The sequence below is a fragment of the Xyrauchen texanus genome, chromosome 1 (genome assembly GCF_025860055.1).
Source record: "Xyrauchen texanus isolate HMW12.3.18 chromosome 1, RBS_HiC_50CHRs, whole genome shotgun sequence".
Lineage (NCBI taxonomy): Eukaryota > Metazoa > Chordata > Actinopteri > Cypriniformes > Catostomidae > Xyrauchen > Xyrauchen texanus.
Window position 1 is genome coordinate 21,785,579 of NC_068276.1, and position 23,032 is coordinate 21,808,610.

The window sequence follows — 23,032 nt, forward strand, 5'->3', positions numbered from 1 at the left end:
CTCATTAATGCAATTATCTAATCAACCAATCACAGGGCAGTTGCTTCAATGCATTTAGGGGTGTGGTCCTGGTCAAGACAATCTCCTGAACTCCAAACTGAATGTCAGAATGGGAAAGAAAGGTGATTTAAGCAATTTTGAGCGTGGCATGGTTGTTGGTGCCAGACGGGCGGTCTGAGTATTTCACAATCTGCTCAGTTACTGGGATTTTCACGCACAACCATTTCTAGGGTTTACAAAGAATGGTGTGAAAAGGAAAAACATCCAGTATGCAGCAGTCCTGTGGGCGAAAATGCCTTGTTGATGCTAGAGGTCAGAGGAGAATGGGCCGACTGATTCAAGCTGATAGAAGAGCAACTTTGCCTGAAATAACCACTCGTTACAACCGAGGTATGCAGCAAAGCATTTGTGAAGCCACAACACGCACAGCCTTGAGGCGGATGGGCTACAACAGCAGAAGACCCCACCGGGTACCACTCATCTCCACTACAAATAGGAAAAAGAGGCTACAATTTGCAAGAGCTCACCAAAATTGGACAGTTGAAGACTGGAAAAATGTTACCTGGTCTGATGAGTCTCGATTTCTGTTCAGACATTCAGATGGTAGAGTCAGAATTTGGCGTAAACAGAATGAGAACATGGATCCATCATGCCTTGTTACCACTGTGCAGGCTGGTGGTGGTGGTGTAATGGTGTGGGGGATGTTTTCTTGGCACACTTTAGGCTCCTTAGTGCCAATTAGGCATCGTTTAAATGCCACGGCCTACCTGAGCATTGTTTCTGACCATGTCCATCCCTTTATGGCCACCATGTACCCATCCTCTGATGGCTACTTCCAGCAGGATAATGCACCATGTCACAAAGCTCGAATCATTTCAAATTTGTTTCTTGAACATGTCAATGAGTTCACTGTACTAAAATGGCCCCCACAGTCACCAGATCTCAACCCAATAGAGCATCTTTGGGATGTGGTGGAACGGGAGCTTCGTGCCCTGGAAGTGCATCCCACAAATCTCCATCAACTGCAAGATGCTATCCTATCAATATGGACCAACATTTCTAAAGAATGCTTTCAGCACCTTGTTGAATCAATGCCACGTAGAATTAAGGCAGTTCTGAAGGCGAAAGGGGGTCAAACACAGTATTAGTATGGTGTTCCTAATAATCCTTTAAGTGAGTGTATATATATATATACTGTGCAAAGGTTTTAGGCTCTTGTGAAAATTGTTGCAAAGTGAGAATGTCTTAAAAAATAATGCCATATGAATAAGACATTTTAATTGATCAATTAACATGCTTTTTAGGGGCCATACCATCTGTTGTAGGGCTCCTTGTCTAAATCTAAATGTTGTGCAAATCTATTTGCAAAGGAAATGTTGAAATCTAAATTATTTCCTATATTTCCTACTGATACTCTCAAAGCAGAATATATAAAATAAAAATTTTCAAGACACATTTTTTGTGAAAAATATAATGTGCTTAAGACTTTTGAAAAGTACTGTGTATACAGTATATAAATACTGTATGGTGAGACCCAACCTGGACCTCACTAGTCACTGATTTGCAGTGTTGGATATGTTACACACAAAAACATCCATTACTTCAACAAATTACTTCTCTAAATTATAATTAGATTACACTACTCATTACTTCATGGGAAAAGTAATCACATTACTAATTACTTTTAAGTTATTAAAAAAAAACACTATTCACAGAAATAAGTTTCCGCTCAACAAATTCAAAATAATATCTACTGTATATTTGCTCACATGCAAGCAGGGGCGCCGTATAGGGGGGAAAAGTTAGGACCATTCCAAGGGCCCCTGAATGACAGGGGGCCCCAACAAATAGGTAAAAACTAATTTAATTAATAATTTTTTTTTATTATATTATACACTATATAAACCATCATCATTGAGTATATTTCAAATAATAATAAAATTAATTATGTCTTTGATTTTACTTATTTTGGCAATAAAAGTTAAATATCCCCATTGACCAAAAAGTAAACATCCATATTGACCGACCACCGCCCTGTATCTGCAGCAAGTCATACACTCGGCACCACACACACTTCTCCCGTACAATGATTCAGTAGTGACTTCAGCTGCAGAAACAGAAACGCAAACAGATATAACATTTAAAACATAGAAGTTACCTAATTGATATAGTGAAAACTCTATACAACCTACTTGTGAGCCCTCTGAACCTTTCTAGTAAAATGGCTCATAAATCAGTCAAATCATGTTTAGCTTTACATCTGATGTGTACAGTTTTGTGTGAGGTTAAGTGGTTTAGGGATGGGAAATATCATTAGCTCATAAATAACTCAACAGTGACTGCCTTGTTCAATAATTCACACATCATAGATTTGATAGCATGGTGTTATCCTCGTATAAAATGTATCACAACACTGCAGGACGGTTAGTTGTGAATTTACGCGCTTCGCCTGACCCTTCCATCAAACCCACAGAAGTCACAGAAACACACTTGAGCGCGCGCCCCTGCAGGTGAGCTACTGCTGCTGCTGGACACGCCCAGGTGACTCGTTTCCAATAAGAACTCAAATTCACTTTGAACACATTTCCTGCGAGTGCACACACAGATGCAAATCGGGGCTTCCAGTTTACATATGAAACATAAGTGGAACCGACGCATCCAATAATTTCAGGATAATTCAAAGCTGGCAATAAGTGGATAGCCTAGTGGTGAAGCGAAGACTTCTTAAATTTATACCTTTAGAGCAGCTCGTCGCAGGCAATCTGGGGGACTATCGACGCTGCATTACGATGAACGGAATAGTTACAAAATCGCGATAATAATTCTACCAAGGCTGCTTCAGAGAGTAAAAGACGCTATACAGACTGTTTAAAACGCATGAAGGGGTTTGGGAGACGTCGCAACAGCTCGGATCGCCTCACTTCTCTATGTATAATTTATTATCCACAGTCCGACTATAGCGGAAGATGCCGCTCTCCGTTTAACTCTATCATTTACCTCAGACCAACTTCACCAAAACATGCATCACGAGACTCGCTCTTGCAAATTCACGGCAGGCAGATAGTAGGCTAATCGGAAGGCTTGAATGTATGTGTAATGTACATCGATTAATTTCTTGTTTTGATCATGAGAGTGATGCGGTGCTGAAAATGAGGCCAGACGTCAGTATGGAGTAAGCGGCGCACGAGACCTGAAGATCGGTGCAACATCGGTGAGACGGTGTTTGCAGCACGCGCACAGCCGCATTTCGCACATGACTGAGTTCAGTAAACTACGCTTGACGGGCGCCGGACGCTCTACTGGGATTCGTACAGCCTTTCTTAACTAAATCTCGAGGCGGACCGCTCTTTTTTTTTTCTTGTCAAACAATTACAGGGACCTTGAAACTGCATGTCAGTGTCGCACCAGTATAAGGGACATGTAAACGCTCGTGCTGGAATTAAAGTGCGCGAGATCGTGTCATCTGCGACCAGCGTTATGGACCACGATGACCTGGAACCGGAGGCTTCGGATTCCACCGCACACGGCTTTCACGGGGCACACCGGCCCAGGCCCTCCTCTTACCGGGCGCTGCGCAGCGCCGTGTCCAGCCTGGCACGAATAGATGACTTTATCTGCGAGAAGATCGGCTCAGGTTTCTTCTCGGAGGTGTTCAAGGTAGATATGTATTTTATTTTATGCCATTTTGTGTCTCTGGTAGATTTACACATTTCTGTTGCTGCATTTTCAAGCACAATATTTGTTTAAAAGTGCACTAATATATGCATCATTATGTGACTTCCATGACTTTGGACAGGTTGACAACTAACCATCCTTTTTCACGTATGTTTGTGCTGTCATAACATGCCTCCAAGTGTTGCAGCCCTGTAATGGTCTTTTATGATCCATTACACACTCAAAATTATTGATTAGACAGAGAGAACCGCCTTCTGAATCACTTTGCAAAATAAGAATGATAACCCAAGCAGAAGGGTCGTGACCTGTGTACAGTTGGTCTTCGTTGGTGTGAAAGTGGATACCTGTTGACAAGGACGCAGGTGTGCTGGGAACCCTTGTCTGGTGTTTTCAGTGCATGTGAGACTGACAGAGAAGAGAGACCTAATTAGCCATCTTTTAAAGTTCACACTGTCACCCAGTTTACTGACCACACACCAAATATAGTCAGAACGTCCTGCCAGTTATTGCCTGCATTCTAGAATGTCACTGCTCATATGGTCAATATATATGCAAATATGCTGTACTGCTGTTTGTTTCTGTCTGGAGTGAAAGTGTTATAGAATATGTAAATATGACTTTTATTATTCTGACATTAAATGCTGGGCAGCCTCATTGAATAGATCAGCATGATAAAAAACAATTTATTTTCATTTGTTTTGAATTTAATCTTGAGTTAGATTATTTTCCTCTCTAGTTACATCAATGGCCTACTGTTGAGCAATCTCGCAGCATCAGTACCTGTTGTGACCGACCCTTCAGGATCTTGCTCTTTTTTTTAGAGTCTGCTGTCTGTAGCAATAGTAAGGAGTTTTGCTCTTGACTGAAATTTGTTTCTGTTCATTCTCTTGTAATTGTTTTTGTTCCATCTCAAGGATGTCTGAGGGTTGGTCAGACAAAACCTCAGGGCATGCCTGCATCTGTTCAACTAATGACTTTGTTGATATTTCATCAGTTCTGCAGTGGAATTTTTTTTCTTCAGCTATTATGTTCTTCGCCTAACTACTGCAGTTCTCTCCCTTTTTTCTGCCTACTTTTATAAAATCAGAGTGATGAAAGGCGAGGGAATGTTGGTTTTCTCCCTGTTTGATACCCAAGTTCATTGTGGGATCAGCAGGCTGTCTTCCTTTCATGATGTGCCAAGACGAAAGTACAGCTACTTTCGTCTTAAGTGAGATTTCTGAACAAGATGCTGATTGATCAGGACAGCCAGAATTAAGGCTTCATATATTTCTGTCTGGTGCGTTTGAACTCCCAAATGGAGTCTTGGAGTGTGTTTTTTCTGTTGTAGCACTTGGGCTGGGTATTGATACAGATTTCCCGATTCGATTCCTTATTGTCAAGCTTTCGATGCCAATTTTGAAACAATATCGATTCATATGGTTTATTTCAGTTATAATGTCCATTTTGTTTACAAAGAAATTCTCTCCCAGATGTTGCTGTTCATTAAACTGGAGAGTTTCTAACTTGGTACATAATTACTAAAATATAAATTTTTCTAATTATATTTTATTAGTTTTTCATCATTTTGTTCACATTTTAGCTTTATAAAAATGAACAAATCCATGTATTCCATCAATAAATATGCCTATATATTATATTTTGTTTCATGTTTATTGTTTAATAACGTAATGTGTACTATTTACAAGTATTTACATTGATTTGTTAAATGTGTTAAAAATGGTACTGTCTCTTTAACAAAACCGGCATTTCAGTAAAGAGCGTTCAGATGTGCACATGTTGACAAGAGATTAGAATGGCTTCACCTCATCCGTGCTATGCGTGATTGGAATTCAATGTTTGTTTGTTTTTTAAACTGAGTGTAAAGAACAGAAAGGGTATTAAAAGAAACATTATTCAATGACAAATTTGCGTGGATCTCATCTTTGGACTTAATGAACAAGTTAAACTAAACCTGTACTCTCAACACTCAGTGAAGAATCTTGCTGCTGTATTCTTCACCACTTTACTACACAATTACTGGTGATAATCTGGAGATATCTGAGCATTTACAAACCAGTGGCTAATCATTGACATTTTAATCGATAGCGTGAAATTTGGTTGGAAATGGGAGCGAGTTTCTCCCATTGTAGTAGAGGGTTGCGCATACCATAAAAGATCTGTCATGAAACAATATCAAGATCATTGAAATGAAGATCGCAATGCAAGGAAAAAACAATATTGAACCAGTTTACACTTGGAATTAAGATGCATCTCTGGTGATCCAATTGCATTTAGTCAGTTGAGACAAATGGCTGTTTTCACCTGGTCACTTAAATGTGTCTCCTGTGACCACTTGTGTTCAGATTTGGAGGGTAGGGTCTCTGATTTCAATGTGACATACATCAATCACTCCGTCAGTGTGCTACTGCATGCTAATAAACCGCAAAAAAGCTGTTTCTCCCAGATGCATTTGAAATTTGATTAATCACAAATACTAAATTTTGAGCAGAATTATCCGTAATTTTAGTCTACCTGTTTTAAAGGAGCTTCTGTGCTTTTCAGATTCAAGCTTTTTTTCTTGATTTCAGACACACTGAAGAAGATCCATGAAGTACTTGTGCTTGTTTATTTATCCGCTTTTTAAAAATTCTGATCAGATTATTTCCTTTTTAAAATGCTTGTAACCAGCAAAGTTTTAACTCTCTTTTTAGAGCAGTGGTTGTTTGACAGGTAAAGGGAGGCGCTTCACTACTGTCTGGGTTTGCATACAGGAAGAATTAGCATTTACACCTCAAATGTGATGTAGTCACATGCATTTTTGACCTCCTTTTTGACCTCCGATCACAAAACGTTTTGGACCACTTTTAGACCTGTATTTAGCGCTGTATTTCAGTATTAAAATGCATCTTAATACCAGATGTAAATGGGATCATTTTTAGCCATTCCTAAGTTGCACCACTGTGTGGAAGAAATGTGAAGCAATCCCAAGTGTATATATACGGGTATATATCATGGCCCTAAAAGTGTTTGTATGGTTAAGGCACACAAAAAAAATGTATGAATGTCATTGCATTGCACAACTAAAAGATTAAACCAAATGTAAATTTTTTTTAAAGATGGCACAAGCAAAACATTCAATAGATAATTGTTAGATTTAAAATGTAAAAATTACATTTACACATGTAGTTGTCAAATGTTTTTATTCAAAGCAACTGACAATTCAGTCAAAGCATACATTTTATCAGTATGTGTTTTCCCTGGTAAACTGATGTTGATATTTGACCAGCTGAGCAACAGAATAAGATAGATAAATAGATAGAAAAGACAGACAGAAAGAAAGAAAGAAAGATGGATTAATTCATTCATTCATTCAGCATCATTTGTTTACAGATACAACCTCTAAAATTCTTAGTCAGCCTTGTCTGACTCTCACTTGCATGGGGAAATGTTTTGAGTTTAACGTAATAGAGATACATGTTCTACTTTCATCTCTTCTACTCTGATGAAATTATGCTGGAGTGAGTTCATATAGACCATTTCAAGGACCTAAACAATAAAAAAGGAATTGGAACGCTCAACGACGCGTTTGTGTCATTCAGCTGAACTCCGAGCGTTACTGAGCCGATGTCATCCAGAGCAGCTCCTATATCTGGTGAGTCTGCGTGAGAGCTCTGATGCATACAGTGTCAGCAGATGCTCACGCCAACTCCCACGAAAATTTAAACGAACAAATATACACTTTGATAGTGAACTCAAAGCACTCCAGCTTCAATTTAAGCTATTGTGTAATGGCAAATATTTGTGGTCATAGCTTGTTCATGCAGTGTTCATACACTTACTCTAATTCTCTGGAGTGATAAAATTATGAAACTAATACTCAAACATTAGAGCATTAAAAAGATGTGAGAAAGTGAATAAATTAGGACATCAATATTATACTATTGCATAATTTAATATAATAAAATTAGGACTGTCAGTAGATTAAAAAAATGTTTTATCCCCATTACTCCCAATTTGGAATGCTCAATTCCCACTACTTAGTAGGTCCTCTTGGTGTCACGGTTACTCGCATCAATCCGTGTGGCGGAGGACAAGTCTGAGACAGTCAATCCGTGCATTTTATCACGTGGCTCGCTGTGCATGACACCGTGGAGACTCACAGCAAGGGAAGTTCATTTACTCTCCGCGATCCACACACAACTTACCACTTGACCCATTAAGAGCAAGAACCCCTAATCAGGACCACAAGGCGGTTACCCCATGTGACTCTACCCTCCCTAGCAACGTGGCCAATTTAGTTGCTTAGGAGACTTGGCTGTAAGGACTGTCAGTATTACATTTATTTTAATCACGATTAACTATGGAAAATGATCACGATTACCTTTTTTTGTTTACTGACATTAGACTGACATTAATCTTAGATTTTAAAAGTAGTACAATTTTACTTATTTCCTACATAACTCAACTTATTTCATTTACATAATTCATTTATTTGTTCTTTGGAAAGAACAACACACTATAGCAAAACGATACATTATGCAGTGTTGGGCAAGCTACTCAAAAAAAAGTTAGCAAGCTAAGCTACAAACTACTCAACAGAAAAATTAAGCTAAAATAAAATCTACACTTCAAATGAAAGTAGCAACTGCATGCAACATGCCAAAGTAGCTTGGTACATTTAAGCTACTTCATATTTTTTACAACCACAGATGCACTGAGCATACCGTCATAGACCGGGCACCTATAACACATATTCACTTGACATTTATCAAAGCCACAGTACAGTATACAATTATATAAGTAAATTCATATTTAGACATGCTACTTATACAAACCCATGTGTTCAACATTTAAAGTCACTATTTTGACATTTTATTTATTATATTTAGACTGCTACCTCTACAAACCCATACCCATTTAAACATACTTAATTTGCAACGTGAGTACAACGAGATGACTTGCTCACTCCATTGACTTGATGAAAGACATCGCTTGCTCTGGGCATGTGAAAGTTTTACAGCCATCCTTCGCATCTATTCTCAATTTGGCTGGGAAAATCAGTGCAAAAGTGACCTTCCGTTGGTGTAAAAGTTTCTTGCATTGCTTGAATTGATCACGCTTCTCGTCGAATTCGCAAAGTTTGGGAACAAGATAATGCTGTGGTTCTTCCAAGAAAGCCTTCCTTTACTCGCCACACGTAATGCAATATCTTTATCGGATGATCTCGGAAATTTGTCCAGAATTGATCGGAGCCTGTCTCCTGCGTATCGACGAGCAGGAACCCTATGAGCTCACTCAATTCCCAGCTTATGGCCTGCTATGTCGAGCAGATTCGGGAAGAGCCCATCCAGGAATTTCACCATATCCTGTCCCTCTGCTCCTGCAGGGATTCCAATGATACGGATGGTATTCTGCCGGCTATGGTTCTCCCATGTCCTACAACTTCTCCCAGACCCACTCCAAATCCACCTTGGTCACTAGCAGATTAGCAGATAATTCCCTTTCCAATGACTCCAGGTAATTAATCTGTTCTCTACATCCCCCACTCCTGTGACCACATCAGTGAACTTTGCCTCCATGGCAGTGATCTATCGACGTATCGCAGCAAGATCCTCCAAGTCAGCAACGACCTTCGTCAGCATTGCTGACATGTTCAGCATCTCTCGCCACATTTCCCACACCTCTCCGACCAAATCGATTCCCAGGACCGCAGCCTGCTTGAGCACCTAAATGTCTTTTAATGTCTCCAGAGCCCAACTCTAATTTTGAATTCTTAATTTTTAATCTAGAACAGTTATGGAACGGAGTGTATCGAATGTCATCGGTTTATGTCATAAAAAGTATTAAAACTAGCAATGTGTGGGGCCTGGGTAGCTCAACTAGTATTGACTCTGACCATCACCCCTGGAGTCACGAGTTTGAATCCAGGGTGTGCTGAGTGACCCCAGCCAGGTCTCCTAAGCAACCAAATTGGCCTGGTTACTAGGGAGGGTAGTGTCACATGGGGTAACCTCCTCATGGTCGCAAGTAGTGGTTCTCGCTCCCAATGGGGTGCGTGGAAATTTGTGTGTGGATCGCAGAGAGCAGCATAAGCCTCGACATGCACAGCGAGCCACGTGATGAGATGCACAGATTGACTGTCTCAGAAGCAGAGGGAACTGCGACTTGTCCTCCACCAAGTGGATTAAGGTGAGTAACCGTGCCACAACAAGGACCTACTAAGTAGTAGGAATTGGGCATTCCAGATTGGGAGAAATGAGGAAAAAAAACTAGCAAAGTGCACAGAGCTCGTTCATACGTCCGATCCTCGCATGGTGTCACGTGACTCTCATTCCCGGTGTATTTCAAAGTGAAAAGTTCCATGCTATGAATTTTATATATATATATATATATATATATATATATATATATATATATATATATATATATATATATATATATATATATATATATATATATATATATATATATATATATATATATATATATATATATATATATATATATACACAGGTGAAACTTCGAAAAATTAGAATATCGTGCAAAAGTTCATTAATTTCAGTAATTCAACTTAAAAGGTGAAACGAATATATTATATAGACTCATTACAAGCAAAGTAAGATATTTCAAGCCTTTATTTGATATAATTTTGATGATTATGGCTTACAGCATATGAAAACCCCAAATTCAGAATCTCAGAAAATTAGAATATTGTGAAAAGGTTCAGTATTGTAGGCTCAAAGTGTCACACTCTAATCAGCTAAACACCTGCAAAGGGTTCCTGAGCCTTTAAATGGTCTGTCAGTCTGGTTCAGTTGAATTCACAATCATGGGGAAGACTGCTGACCTGACAGTTGTGCAGAAAACCATCACTGACACCCTCCACAAGGAGGGAAAGCCTCAAAAGGTAATTGCAAAAGAAGTTGGATGTTCTCAAAGTGCTGTATCAAAGCACATTAATAGAAAGTTAAGTGGAAAGGAAAAGTGTGGAAGAAAAAGGTGCACAAGCAGCAGGGATGACCGTAGCCTGGAGAGGATTGTCAGGAAAAGGCCATTCAAATGTGTGGGGAGCTTTACAAGGAGTGGACTGAGGCTGGAGTTACTGCATCAAGAGCCACCACACACAGACGGGTCCTGGACATGGGCTTCAAATGTCAAACGTCTTACCTGGGCTAAAGAAAAAAAGAACTGGTCTGTTGCTCAGTGGTCCAAAGTCCTCTTTTCTGATGAGAGCAAATTTTGCATCTCATTTGGAAACCAAGGTCCCAGAGTCTGGAGGAAGAATGGAGAGGCACACAATCCAAGATGCTTGAAGTCCAGTGTGAAGTTTCCACAGTCTGTGTTGGTTTGTGGAGCCATGTCATCGGCTGGTGTTGGTCCACTGTGCTTTATTAAGTCCAGAGTCAACGCAGCCATCTACCGGGACATTTTAGAGCACTTCATGCTTCCTTCAGCAGACAAGCTTTATGGAGATGCTGACTTCATTTTCCAGCAGGACTTGGCACCTGCCCACACTGCCAAAAGTACCAAAACCTGGTTCAATGACCATGGTTTTACAGTGCTTGATTGGCCAGGAAACTCTCGACCTGAACCCCATAGAGATCTGGGGCATTAGAGAAAGATGAGAGACATGAGACCAAACAATGCAGAAGAGCTGAAGGCCGCTATTGAAGCATCTTGGTCTTCCATAACACCTCAGCAGTGCCACAGGCTGATAGCATCCATGCCACGCCGCATTGAGGCAGTAATTAATGCAAAAGGGGCCCAAACCAAGTACTGAGTACATATGCATGATTATACTTTTCAGAGGGCCGACATTTCTGTATTTAAAATCCTTTTTTTTAATTGATTTCATGTAATATTCTAATTTTCTGAGATTCTGAATTTGGGGTTTTCATAAGCTGTAAGCCAAAATCATCAAAATTATATCAAATAAAGGCTTGAAATATCTTACTTTGCTTGTAATGAGTCTATATAATATATTAGTTTCACCTTTTAAGTTGAATTACTGAAATTAATGAACTTTTGCACGATATTCTAATTTTTCGAGTTTCACCTGTATGGATGGATGGATGGATGGATGGATAGATTTCCCCTGGTTAATGGTATTTTGGTTACACCATAAATTGCATCTGGAATTTAATTAAATATGGACTCTTGAAGCCTCTGTCTGGCCCTCCCATCACAGAAAGACTAAGAACATTTAATACAGGCTACACATTTTTTAACTATTGGCAGATAAATTGCATTTATTAACACATTATTGTATTGGCAAAATCCAATATTGGTCGACCTCTAATATTTATTAATATAATGGTACATACATTTTTTTTTATGTGATATATACTGTTTGTGTAAAACTTGTATTTTAAACTTTTTTTTTAGATTGTGATTTTAGTGAGTTTGTTTTTATATGGCTATTAATCTGATCTGTTCAGGTGTTGAAAAAGGTATTAAAACTCTGCAGCAACTCTGTAAAATAGCTTCAATTTTAGTAACTTTAAACATTTCCCAAAGTCTAAGTGGGATGTTGACTGATTGAAAGTACAAGCATTCATTACAGTGTGCATTAATGAGGTCCTATTATGCTTTTTGGGATTTTGCCTTTCCATGTAAAATGTCTGCAAAGCACAAAGTCCATGCTAAAGGGAGTTATTCTCTCCCACAGACAACACTGCTCAAGAACTACAAGAAACAGCTGGACTGTATGCTTGATTATTTGAGTTCAAATAGAGTTTTGTGTTGTAGCTACGGTGTACACCCAGTGCTCAGCTGTAGGCCTCTGCTAACCTGCTCGCTAATGTTATAGTGTTGAAATAGTTTTGCTAATCAATTGCAGGCCCACTTTTACATACAATTGTGTAGAATTATGCAGATTGTTTGTCGTTCTTACTATCATAAATAGAGACTTGCTATGTAATGTATAGCAATTATTTGTTTGACAATTCTCGTCAGCCATATTTCTTTATCGTGACAGCCCTAATGCCGAGTCGATTCTTAAAGAACCTCAAATGTTTACCTAAAGTGACTTGTTGTTGATACTGAGTGCCTCTATGCGAGAGAGGCGATGAAAGTGTATCGTAGTTTAGATGCTCCCGATTATTCGGGAATATTGAATCGCTTGTAATATTAAGCTGTTAATGCTGCAAGTGCGTGATTTGCAGACAGCGGAAGGTTTTTTTTATAAAAAAAAAATCTTTCCTTGTGGGTCTCTTTCCTCTGCGCTAGCCTTTATACTACTACAGCTACTCTGAGAACCTGACAGTGCAATGCAGATATTGTTGACTATCGTGTGACAAATTGCTTGTATTCCTTTTTTTATTATTAAGTCACTTTGGATAAAAGTATCTGCTAAAGGACTAAATGTAAATGACTTGTGCAGCTTCATTTATTATTCAGTACTGCATGTATCCAGCCATCTCTCTTCACTGCAGCAGTTCAGTTCAGTTCAGTGCAGTGGTTCCAGACACCGAACAAAACAGTCCAAATTTAAATAATGACATTTTATGACAATTGTTTTAAAGTTTGTAACGTTAATCATGTTAAAGTCACTATGAATGAAGCGCTTCTCGCTGTTGTTTTTTAAGAGTTCAGCAACTAGTCGGAAATGTTGGGGGACAAAGATGGCAGTCGAACCGTCCTTGAAATGGTCTGTAGCATAAGGGCATGAAAGGAAATCAAATTTGAGTATTCGTTAAAAATTTTAAAAAGTGTATTAAACCAAATTACTTATTCATGTTATATATTTGTGTAGTCTTGCCTTTGAGCTTTGTCAATTTCACTGTATTGAGTGTGATCGGTGGGTGTTTCTGAAATATTATAAAATGAGTCTGGTGACCGCACACCACTCTGCGTTTCACAAAGGATGTCACGGTAACATGTCTTTGAGCTCTACAATTAGAAAATAATGTTTTAGATGTTATCTGGTTACCTTCACTGTGTCATACACTTTGAAGATGGGCTCAAGACTCGAGCTCCATTCATTATAGATTTGGGGAGTGTAATGGAAATTCATCTAGTATGCCACTGTACATTGTGGTACACTTGACTGTGAAGTTGGAGTGGGAGGGGATTTGTGAACCGATTGTTAACGACATATTCTGATTGGTCAGACAGTCTGAGGTTGTAAACAATTTGCAAGCTAGTTTTGACACGATTCTGAAAGCCTGGATTTACAACACAGTGTCCCTCTTTAGTGCTTTCCTTTTGCATTCTCCCGTCTGTCTCCTTTCTCACTCCCTCTCTCTTTCTATTCTTGTTACTAGTCAGGGCATGCATGGCTGTCAAGCTCTATTGCTTTCACTGGGCTGTGAGCTCCTGCACGTTTGTTTGTGTTTGCGTATATTTTAAATATCAGCTCAGTCTGAACAATGTTTGAAGCCTACTTGTGACTGCATGTTGGAGCAACCTTACCTGTGTTCTAACAGCAGGTGTGTCTTTGTGATATTTGAAAAATTTTGGTGGCAGTGAGGTTACAAATTATTGCTGAAAAAACAAAAATCTATATTTAAAACCTGAAAGGGGTGACTGATAAACTAGAGAATTGCTTAGCTCTTCTATCATCATTGTATGCTTGCGCAAGGCTTTTAACCACAGGTTAAATTCCTGTAATAAACAACAGAAATTATAATACAAACTGTGTATGGACTGAAGCTAAATGCCGAATAACTGTGCTAAACGTATTGTTGATGCTAGTTTTTGTGTTTGTCTATCTCTTAAAATGAGTGCGCGTGTGTGTCTGTCTGTGTGTGCCATATAGTGCTGGATGTAATCCAGTTTCAATGTAAGTACTAGTTACTGTAATATAATTGCTTTTAAGTCAAAGTTAGTGTTATACAACACATTTAAAATTTTTGTAATCAGATTACAGTTACTAATTTTAGTTACTTCATTACATTACCAGTGTTACTCATATTTCTAAAATAATATATTATTTATTTAAAATTAATTTAAAGCAAATTATGAAATACAGTATGTCTATTTGCATTTCTGTGACCTTTTGAAGGGTGCAAGTTCCCCCTTACATGTTATTGCAAGATTGATACATTTTGAACCAGATTTCCTGATTCGATTCGCATTCACAAGCTCTCAATTTAATTCAATTTCGATTCTATATCAATTATATTTCCATTTAGCTTACCTTTTGAAAGAAATTCTCTCCCTGATAATGCAAATTACTTATGTAATATTTTGTTACATGTTTATTGTTTACATTCATAAATTGTACAATTTACAGGTGATAAAATTGATCTGTTGAACATGTGCTAAAAACTGGTACTTTCTCTTTAAGAAAACCAGCAGTTCTGTAAAGAGTATCTGTAAAATGAGCATGTGCTAACGAGAGAGAATTAAACGGCTTTATCTCATCCGTGCTATGCATGATTCAAAATAAATATGATTTCTTTTTGTTTTGTTCTTTGAGCAGAACAGAAAAGGTATTAAGAGGCATTCTTCAATGACAAATGGATTGTGTGGATTTCATCTTGGGACACACAAAACAAGTCAAAGCATTCTCAGTACTGTGCTGAACTTCTTCACCACTATAATACACAATCACTGGTGAGTGAAATCTGAACATTTACTAGCCAGTGGTCGATCCCTGAGATCATCGGCTGTCGGCACAACCCTAATGTGTATTTCTCTCTATAAATTAACAAAATGTTCAGACAGTCTCCTTGCTGATTTTTCCGACACGTTTAGAATAATTACAGCTTTTCCTGGTGTCGCTGTGGCTTGCTTCGTCTTGCGCTTGTAAAATGTATATTTTAAAGGCTCATAGTTACGGTTCAGTATTTCTCTGTTATGTAGAACAGTGTAAGTAATGCTACTTGTAATATTCTCTCTCAGCCCTGGAACACAAACCATTTTCTGATGCCCCCCCAAAATATATATAAGTAATTTAATTAATATCATAAACGTGCAATGAATAGTCGACTAATGGCTTAATCGAACGCTTACTGTTCGACTAGGAAATTCTTTGGTCGGGCAGCCCTATGGATGTCCATTTGTATCTTGGTACCAGTCTTTGAAATTATTAGAATAAAACAAGCTTACTTTTTGTGTACTTGATGTCTAAATTAAGACAAAAAAGGTCTCCAAATTTGAATGCAGTCCAATGGAGAATCTGGCTTTTCAGGCTGGTAAATGCACCCTGGAGGAAGAGCCTGTTGTTTTTCATAGGCTGTAGTTTTAAGCAGACAGCATTTGCCACCCAAAGGTAAATGTTAAATTTAAGTAAAGTCCAAGCTCTTGACAAGGACGCTTTTTATGAAAGATTTATGCTATGAAGAAAGAACATGTTTTGTGTCTGTATGAGAGTTTTAGGGCCTGTTAAGTGCTTTATTTGGACTGCAGCAGGGCACTCTCTGGCATTGTGCTGTAGTGGGTGGCAATGATGCTCTGTTAAGTGCTGTCTTATTGTCTCAGACCATCTGTCTAAACAGCAATATGAGAAGTATGCTGATAGAAATGGGATTATCACCTGCGATACACACACACACATATCCATACCCTGCACCGCTGGTTTTCATGCACTCTTGATCCTCAGTATTCTTTTTCTATTTGTATTTTTTATTTCCCCTTTTCTCCCAATTTGTAATGCCCAATTCCCTGTACTTAGTAGGTCCTCATGGTGGCACGGTTACTCACCTCAATCCGGGTGGCGGAGCACATCTCTCAGTTGTCTCGGCTTCTGAGACCATCAATCCGCACGTTTTATCACGTGGCTCGTTGTGCATGACACCGTGGAGACTCGCAGCATGTGGAGGCTCATGCTAATTTCTGTGGTGATCCACAGTATTCTGAGCAACCCCACTCTGCTTTCAGCCATTGTTTCACCTCTCTCACATCTCAGGTGTATGACAAAAGTGTGTGTATTATGATTGTTGGACACAACTGCAGGGTTTCTTAGTAAGCTCTGTAGATTTCTGCAGAATTGTAACTTGTAATTCATAAAATCCTTCAAATCCCCTGCCACTTGCAAGCTCGTTTCTTAATAATTTATACTAATTTCATCATGTTTTGAGCTAGAAAAGCACTGTAGGATTTTTACCAACAACAGTGTACTGCTCTTTGCTGTGCTTTCCTTCAAAAACGGCTCAGAAAATGTGAAAAGTCTGTAGATGGCATGGAATCTGTGCTCACACTATTGCACAGATATCTGTAGATTTTAAACACATCTATTATTTGCAAAGTTCATTTGTGTGTTAATCTGTGTTTATTTAAAAACATGGACATTTATTTTTGTCAAAAAGCTTCATTTAGCCCTTGACATGACTCCCCACATCCAAGGAATGGATCACATTTATCATATTTAATTTTATATATATATATTGTTGCATTTCTAAGGCCCTGTGTTAGATGCTATTTTGTAATTTCAGTTTATAGGAGATATAATTAGGTTTATTAGTTTTACTTTTGTCCCATTTCTTTTTGCCTATTGAGCAACTTCGAGATCAAGTGAAAACTGTCTCTTATTATCGACTCTCCCCTAAATAAATATTCCAGACAACTAAACTTACTTTTTGCAATTTTCAAAGTAGCATACCTATAACCTTTTTAACAGCAACGCCAGTGGCATCAAGTTTTGTAGCGAATGTTTTGATCAGGCTTGTTGAAATCACATTTGGTCCTGTATCCAGCCCTGAAGGCACTACACCTCATTCAGCGCTCTTAACTTTTGATAAAAGCTGAGAGAACTCACTCACACATACACAAATGCATGTTTAGCCCTGAACATTAGCTGCAGGGTTTGGTTATATCAGATCATTTATGCATTTTAAGTTTCCTGCTATTAATCTACACTAGACATGAGATCAGCCAGAAAGCACCAGTTTGGTGTCATTCTAGCTGCCTCGTAGGGGTTTTCCCTGTTAATAAGGGTTGCTTTTCTGCATTTGATTGATTAGATTGCTTGTGTGTAGACAATCTCATTTCAATCTCACTTTTGTGTGTGCTTCAGGTAAATAGTTGCCCTGGGTTATTTTATTTCTGTGTGTGTGAAAATATCTCTGTCATCAAGGAACAAGTTCAGACTGGCGAACCTTTTAGATAATGTCAATAGAATTCTTTAATTAATAGTGATGAAACAAGCATTTTAATTTCTGCCTCATAAAAAATTACAGTAAAAACAAAAGTGTTTGCCAGTTATGAAAAGTGTGTGTGTGTGTGTGTGTGTGTGTGTGTGTGTTTATTTCAAAGGTTTCATGGCAACTTCTGTAACAAATCTGCCTTAGGTTGAGGCACAGGTTAGAAAGATGAAGACATGCCAGAAGAGATAGTCACACATGTCATCATGGCAACCAGACAGCTTAAATGGGCAAACTTCTAGTTTGATGTGAAGCAATGTTTATGTCTTTTTCATATTTGTTATGGGTGTGTGCCCTAAGAGTTGATGGACCACTCAAATAAATGATAGAAGTTAGACGGATGTTCGCCTGTAGTTTTCCTTAAACCACCAACAGAATTTAGGGACCGTCAACATAGTTACAAATCAAATTTTTCACATTTGAATAGCTCTAGCTGACCCAATGAAAGAGACACATTGCACACACTTTGTTTTTGTAGATTTATATCTTGCATTATTTTAAATGTATATATTAAAATTGTTTTTTAATTCAGTAGCTCCATGGTCATGTGACCTACATCCCTCAAACTACATCAAGAACATCCACTCACTAGCCTTAAATATTGCAGACCCTTTTGTGATTACATGATTTATTGTATTGTTTTTCATTGTTGCAAATTTCTATAGCTCTCTGGCCATGTGACCTACTGACCTCAAATAAGGGTCAGAATGTTCATCGACTGCCTTTCTATTGCACACCAATGAACATTGTGTTCACTTTTTGAACATTTTCAATAAATTATTACTTAAATGTTTAATATATTTATAGGCCTAAGCAGAAAATTATTAGGCTGTTTTGTTTACCCTTTAAAAATTAGTTAGTATAAGCCACATATTAAACCACAAAATTAACCATAGATATTATTATATGGTTACTATTACTGAAACCAAGTTGCAATATGGATACTACAGTAATGCTATAGCAAAACCATGGTTAATTGTATGAAAATCTTGGTTACTGACAAAAAAAATGGTTAATTCAGTGATTGTGACTAATACAATATTACTACAGTAAATCCATGGGTAGTTTTCATAAAGGCATCATGTATTAACGTGGATTAAAGATCCTTCATTTAAATAAACCTGTAAAAATGGTCACACGATCCCATTATAATAAATGGTAAATGGTTGGGACTTATATAGCGCCTTTTTAACCTTAACGGTATTCAAAATGCTTTACACTGTGACTCATTCACCCATTCATACACCAATGATGGCAGAGCTGCCATGCAAGGCGCTAGCCTGCCATTAGGAGCAACTTGGGGTTCAGTGTCTTGCTCAAGGACACTTCGGCATGTGGAGTCATGTGGGCCGGGATTCAAACCACCAATCCTGCGATTAATGGCCGACCCGCTCTACCAACTGAGCCACAGTACGCACTGCTCCCTCTTTGAATGAGTGCTGTGACCTGAAAGTCTGTCTTGACTGTATTTTATCATTTCTGCACGTCAAGATGAGCAGAAGAAAAAATAGTTCTGGTGCCATGCAACAATTCACCAATGTAGTTATTATTTTCCACTTCGAAACTTATGAGATGCATTCATATTTATGTTATATAAATAATAAGATCACTAGTTTAAAATTAGTTTACCACATCAGTATCAGAAGTATCGATACTTTAGTATCAATCCGCCCATCCCTAGTATGCTTTATGCTCCATAACTAATTCAACTAGGAATACTGGAGACTGCTCACATTTTCATATGTTTATTTATGTCAGAATTAATGTCAGAATCATGAGAATAGCATATGTGCAATGTTGTGCGCAATTTTTCCAACATCATGACACTTCCTTGGATACTGTGGCTCAACTGGTTTGAAAGCTATTGTTTTGAAAACTGGTTTGACAGTGCGAGTATCCGTCGAATATCAAACCTGAAACTGTCTTTACCTCGGTGGATGCCAAAGTGATATCTATTTAAGACTGCCCATGCAAATTTAATGATAATCTCTCATTCAGCTAAAGAATTCTCATCTGCACTGCGATATTTTCACGGCGCTATTAAAGCTTTTGCCCGAATGTAACGGAACCAGCTCACGCTTTTGCTCACTTCTCTCTAAAAACCAACTGACCTATTTCAATTCTAGTGAAACTTTTCTAGTTTAAAGCGTTACGGAGGAAGTCAAGTCAAACCCATCAAACAGTAGACAGCCCTGATAAGCCAAACAGCACTGAGGAGGGAAAGATCAACACTGTGATATGCAGCAAAAAAAATACAGGTTACATTTTTACTATGGTGGGTCGCCACTTGATTCCCAATGTAAAGTCTGTCCTGAAGCAAACCAGTTGAGAACCAGTGCCTTAGAATATTAACAGGGCATCTAGAACACCTTGCCTAATGATTTTATGGTCCTATTTTATTGACCTTTATCAGAGTAGCAGCATATTACATTTTTGACAGTAATGAAAACAAGGTTGTGAGGGATCAATCCACTAACGCTTAGACTTGGCGCATGCTTGCACCAAAACTTCATGGCCATGCCCACTGACTTTGTGCACATAACATATTGCATAGCACTGCACTTAAAACATAGTGGTATAAAGATATGGCCCATAGTCTGTTCAATGGTTTGTACTGTTGTTTAAGTTGCTGTTGATTTGATCAGCTTACGAAACATGGTGAAAACTGTTTCCAAAATATTTCAGTTGGCAAAAACTCCCAGAAAACACAATTTGTGAAAATGATATGATCCAGGAGCATTATACAGTGCATGCTATTAAAGAGACTGCAAGCCAATCCCTCACAGCCTCATTTTAATTCCCATCAAAAATGAAATCTGCTGTTACACTGAATAAGGTCTATTGCGTCCATAAAAGTGGTAAATCTGAGAAATATTGATATATTCTCCATTGTTTACATGAGATCTCGCCTGAAAGAATTACCTTTCATCATCGTTCTTCAACAAACCATGCAATCTGAGCAGCATTCATGTTGTAAAACTGTACATTTACATTTAGCAGATGCTTTTATCCAAAGCGACTTACAGTGCACTTATTACAGGGACAATCCTCCAGAGCAACCTGGAGTTAAGTGCCTTACTCAAGGTGGTGGACGTGGGGCTCGTACCAGTGACCTTCTGATTAACAGATATGTGCTTTAGCCACTACACCAACACCACTCCACTCAACTGTATATTATCTTATATATTAGAGTCTCATAAACAAAATGAGCCTGTCTCCAAAGTCTATTTTTAAAAATGCAGCTTAGATTTATTCATAATAGCCGGGCAGTACAGTCAGATATTGTTGTCTTGAAAGGCGGAGCCTTAATTTGACTCTGTACTACTATAAACTTCAGCTTCTCTAACTTAAAAAATAACAACATATATTAATTCTGAAACTTGGGAAATAAAGCCCAAAGTGTCATCTTTCAAAAGATACAACACCTGTGTTCATACTCCAATGGGTCCAGTAAATACAACGATTTAAATTCAGGTATGACATTTTCATGGTTTGCTCAAAAAGGGGTGTGCTTCAAAATTTTAAGCGGCAGCAATATTTCATTTTAAAAGTTTTTATCATCGAATGAAGTATTCAAAAGCTCAGAATTTGTCAAAAATGATTCCAATATGATTTTTGGGTCCAAATCGTGCAGCCCTACTGCTGAGTGCAAATATTTTTTTTCCTGGAGCCAGTGACTTTGAAGTGTGTGCGTGCGTGCGTGCGTGCGTGCGTGCGCGTGCGTGTGCGCGCGTGCGTGCGTGCGTGCGTGTCAGAGATCTCGATCCAGCTGCTGGAGACATGAATAGAGCAGAGGGACTTTTATAGTGTTTGTCAATGACAGAAGGTCCTCTATCTCTCTCTCTGAAGGTGCAGCATCGTATCACAGGGCAGGTGATGGCTCTGAAGATGAACACTATGGCCAGTAACAGAGCCAACATGCTGAAGGAGGTACAGCTGATGAACCGCCTTAGACATCCCAACATACTCAGGTTTGCAAAACACTCATCCACACCCTCTGATTACCAACCCTACAATCCTCTCTGAATCTGCCCTTATATTCCTCTTCTAAAGGGATAGTTCATCAAAAAAATGTTAATTGTCTCCTGTTGTTTCAAACCCATATGACTCTTTGCCCAAATTCACACTGTCATTGTTTGAGGCCAAAAACCACATTTACTGACAGTTGTAGGCATTGAAATGTCCCGTTCAGAGCTTCCAGCAGCGGCATGAACAAATAACGTAAGTCAAGCCTTTGGCCTGTATTTCAACACCTGTAAATATCAACTGTATTTTATCGCAATTGACACCACATTATTAAATAAATGAGCCCATTTGAGGTGTGTTTCATCCATCGGAACTTCAATGACTATAAAGAATAGTGTTGTGCGTAGCTTTTGAGTCACGCGCCTCGTGCCCAGACCATTAAACCCCGTTCACGTTGTTAGCAATTTGCAGCCACAAAGCGACAGGAGACCATTCATTTTCAATGAGAACTGGCTACACGAGCGACAGGATGTGGGTGTGACAGATGCAACAAAACTGAGAAAAGTGCAACTTTATGCTAATGCTGAGCGATATTGCACAGTGTCTATAACCACATACATGGATATATTTTAAAAAAATTAAGTGGTGAAATCCTTGCCAGATATTATCACCATTGTGGAGTTTGAATCATTATGATAAATTGTTCATCTTGTTAATACAGTATTGCAATGAGCACTGCTGCAGTTTATGTAATTGTCTCCATGAGTTAACGGAACCCTTGCGTGAGCAGCGCAGCTCTTGTATTATTTGATGTGATGCATAACTAGTTATCCAGTACGGTTCCATTCAGCACAGGATAGCTGAAAATACAGTTATGAGTCCTGAAAATGTACGAGTGTGAATTTGGTTATAGAATGCGGTTGACAGTCTCATTTATAACCAAACTGCGTGTGCACATAACCGCATGACTCTAAAACAGGACTGACAACCGTATTCTGCTGCTGTTTGATCATGGCCTTTCTTCCACGGAGCACAAAAGGGGAATTTTTGATGAAAGTTCTGGCCACTCTTGTAATGAAAGACAATGAAGATGGGCTGTCAAGCTCCGAAATGACCATAGCACTATAGAACTATTGTAAAAGTTGTCTATACGATTTGTGCACTGAGTCTTTTGAAGCCAAACCGAAGGTGTAAGGAATGGACCAAATATAGAAGTTGTTTACTGATGTTTTTGAGTGAACTATTCCATTGAACACAAAAACCCTGTAAAAATTAAATTCCAATAAACTGCAATTCATTGCACACTGACCACTTTATTATTT

General features: G+C 38.5%; 1 protein-coding gene across 1 annotated transcript in view; it reads left to right on the forward strand.

Annotated features, from left to right (window-relative positions):
- Window positions 1-2,606: 2,606 nt before the first annotated feature.
- The window catches only part of tesk1b (testis associated actin remodelling kinase 1b), a 35,324-nt gene continuing 14,898 nt past the window's right edge, over window positions 2,607-23,032 (forward strand). Inside the window, exons 1-2 of the mRNA XM_052131358.1 lie at window positions 2,607-3,657; window positions 21,594-21,715. Of these exons, the coding sequence (XP_051987318.1) occupies window positions 3,391-3,657; window positions 21,594-21,715 (389 nt within the window). The 5' untranslated portion in view covers window positions 2,607-3,390. The remainder of the gene's footprint in view (window positions 3,658-21,593; window positions 21,716-23,032) is intronic.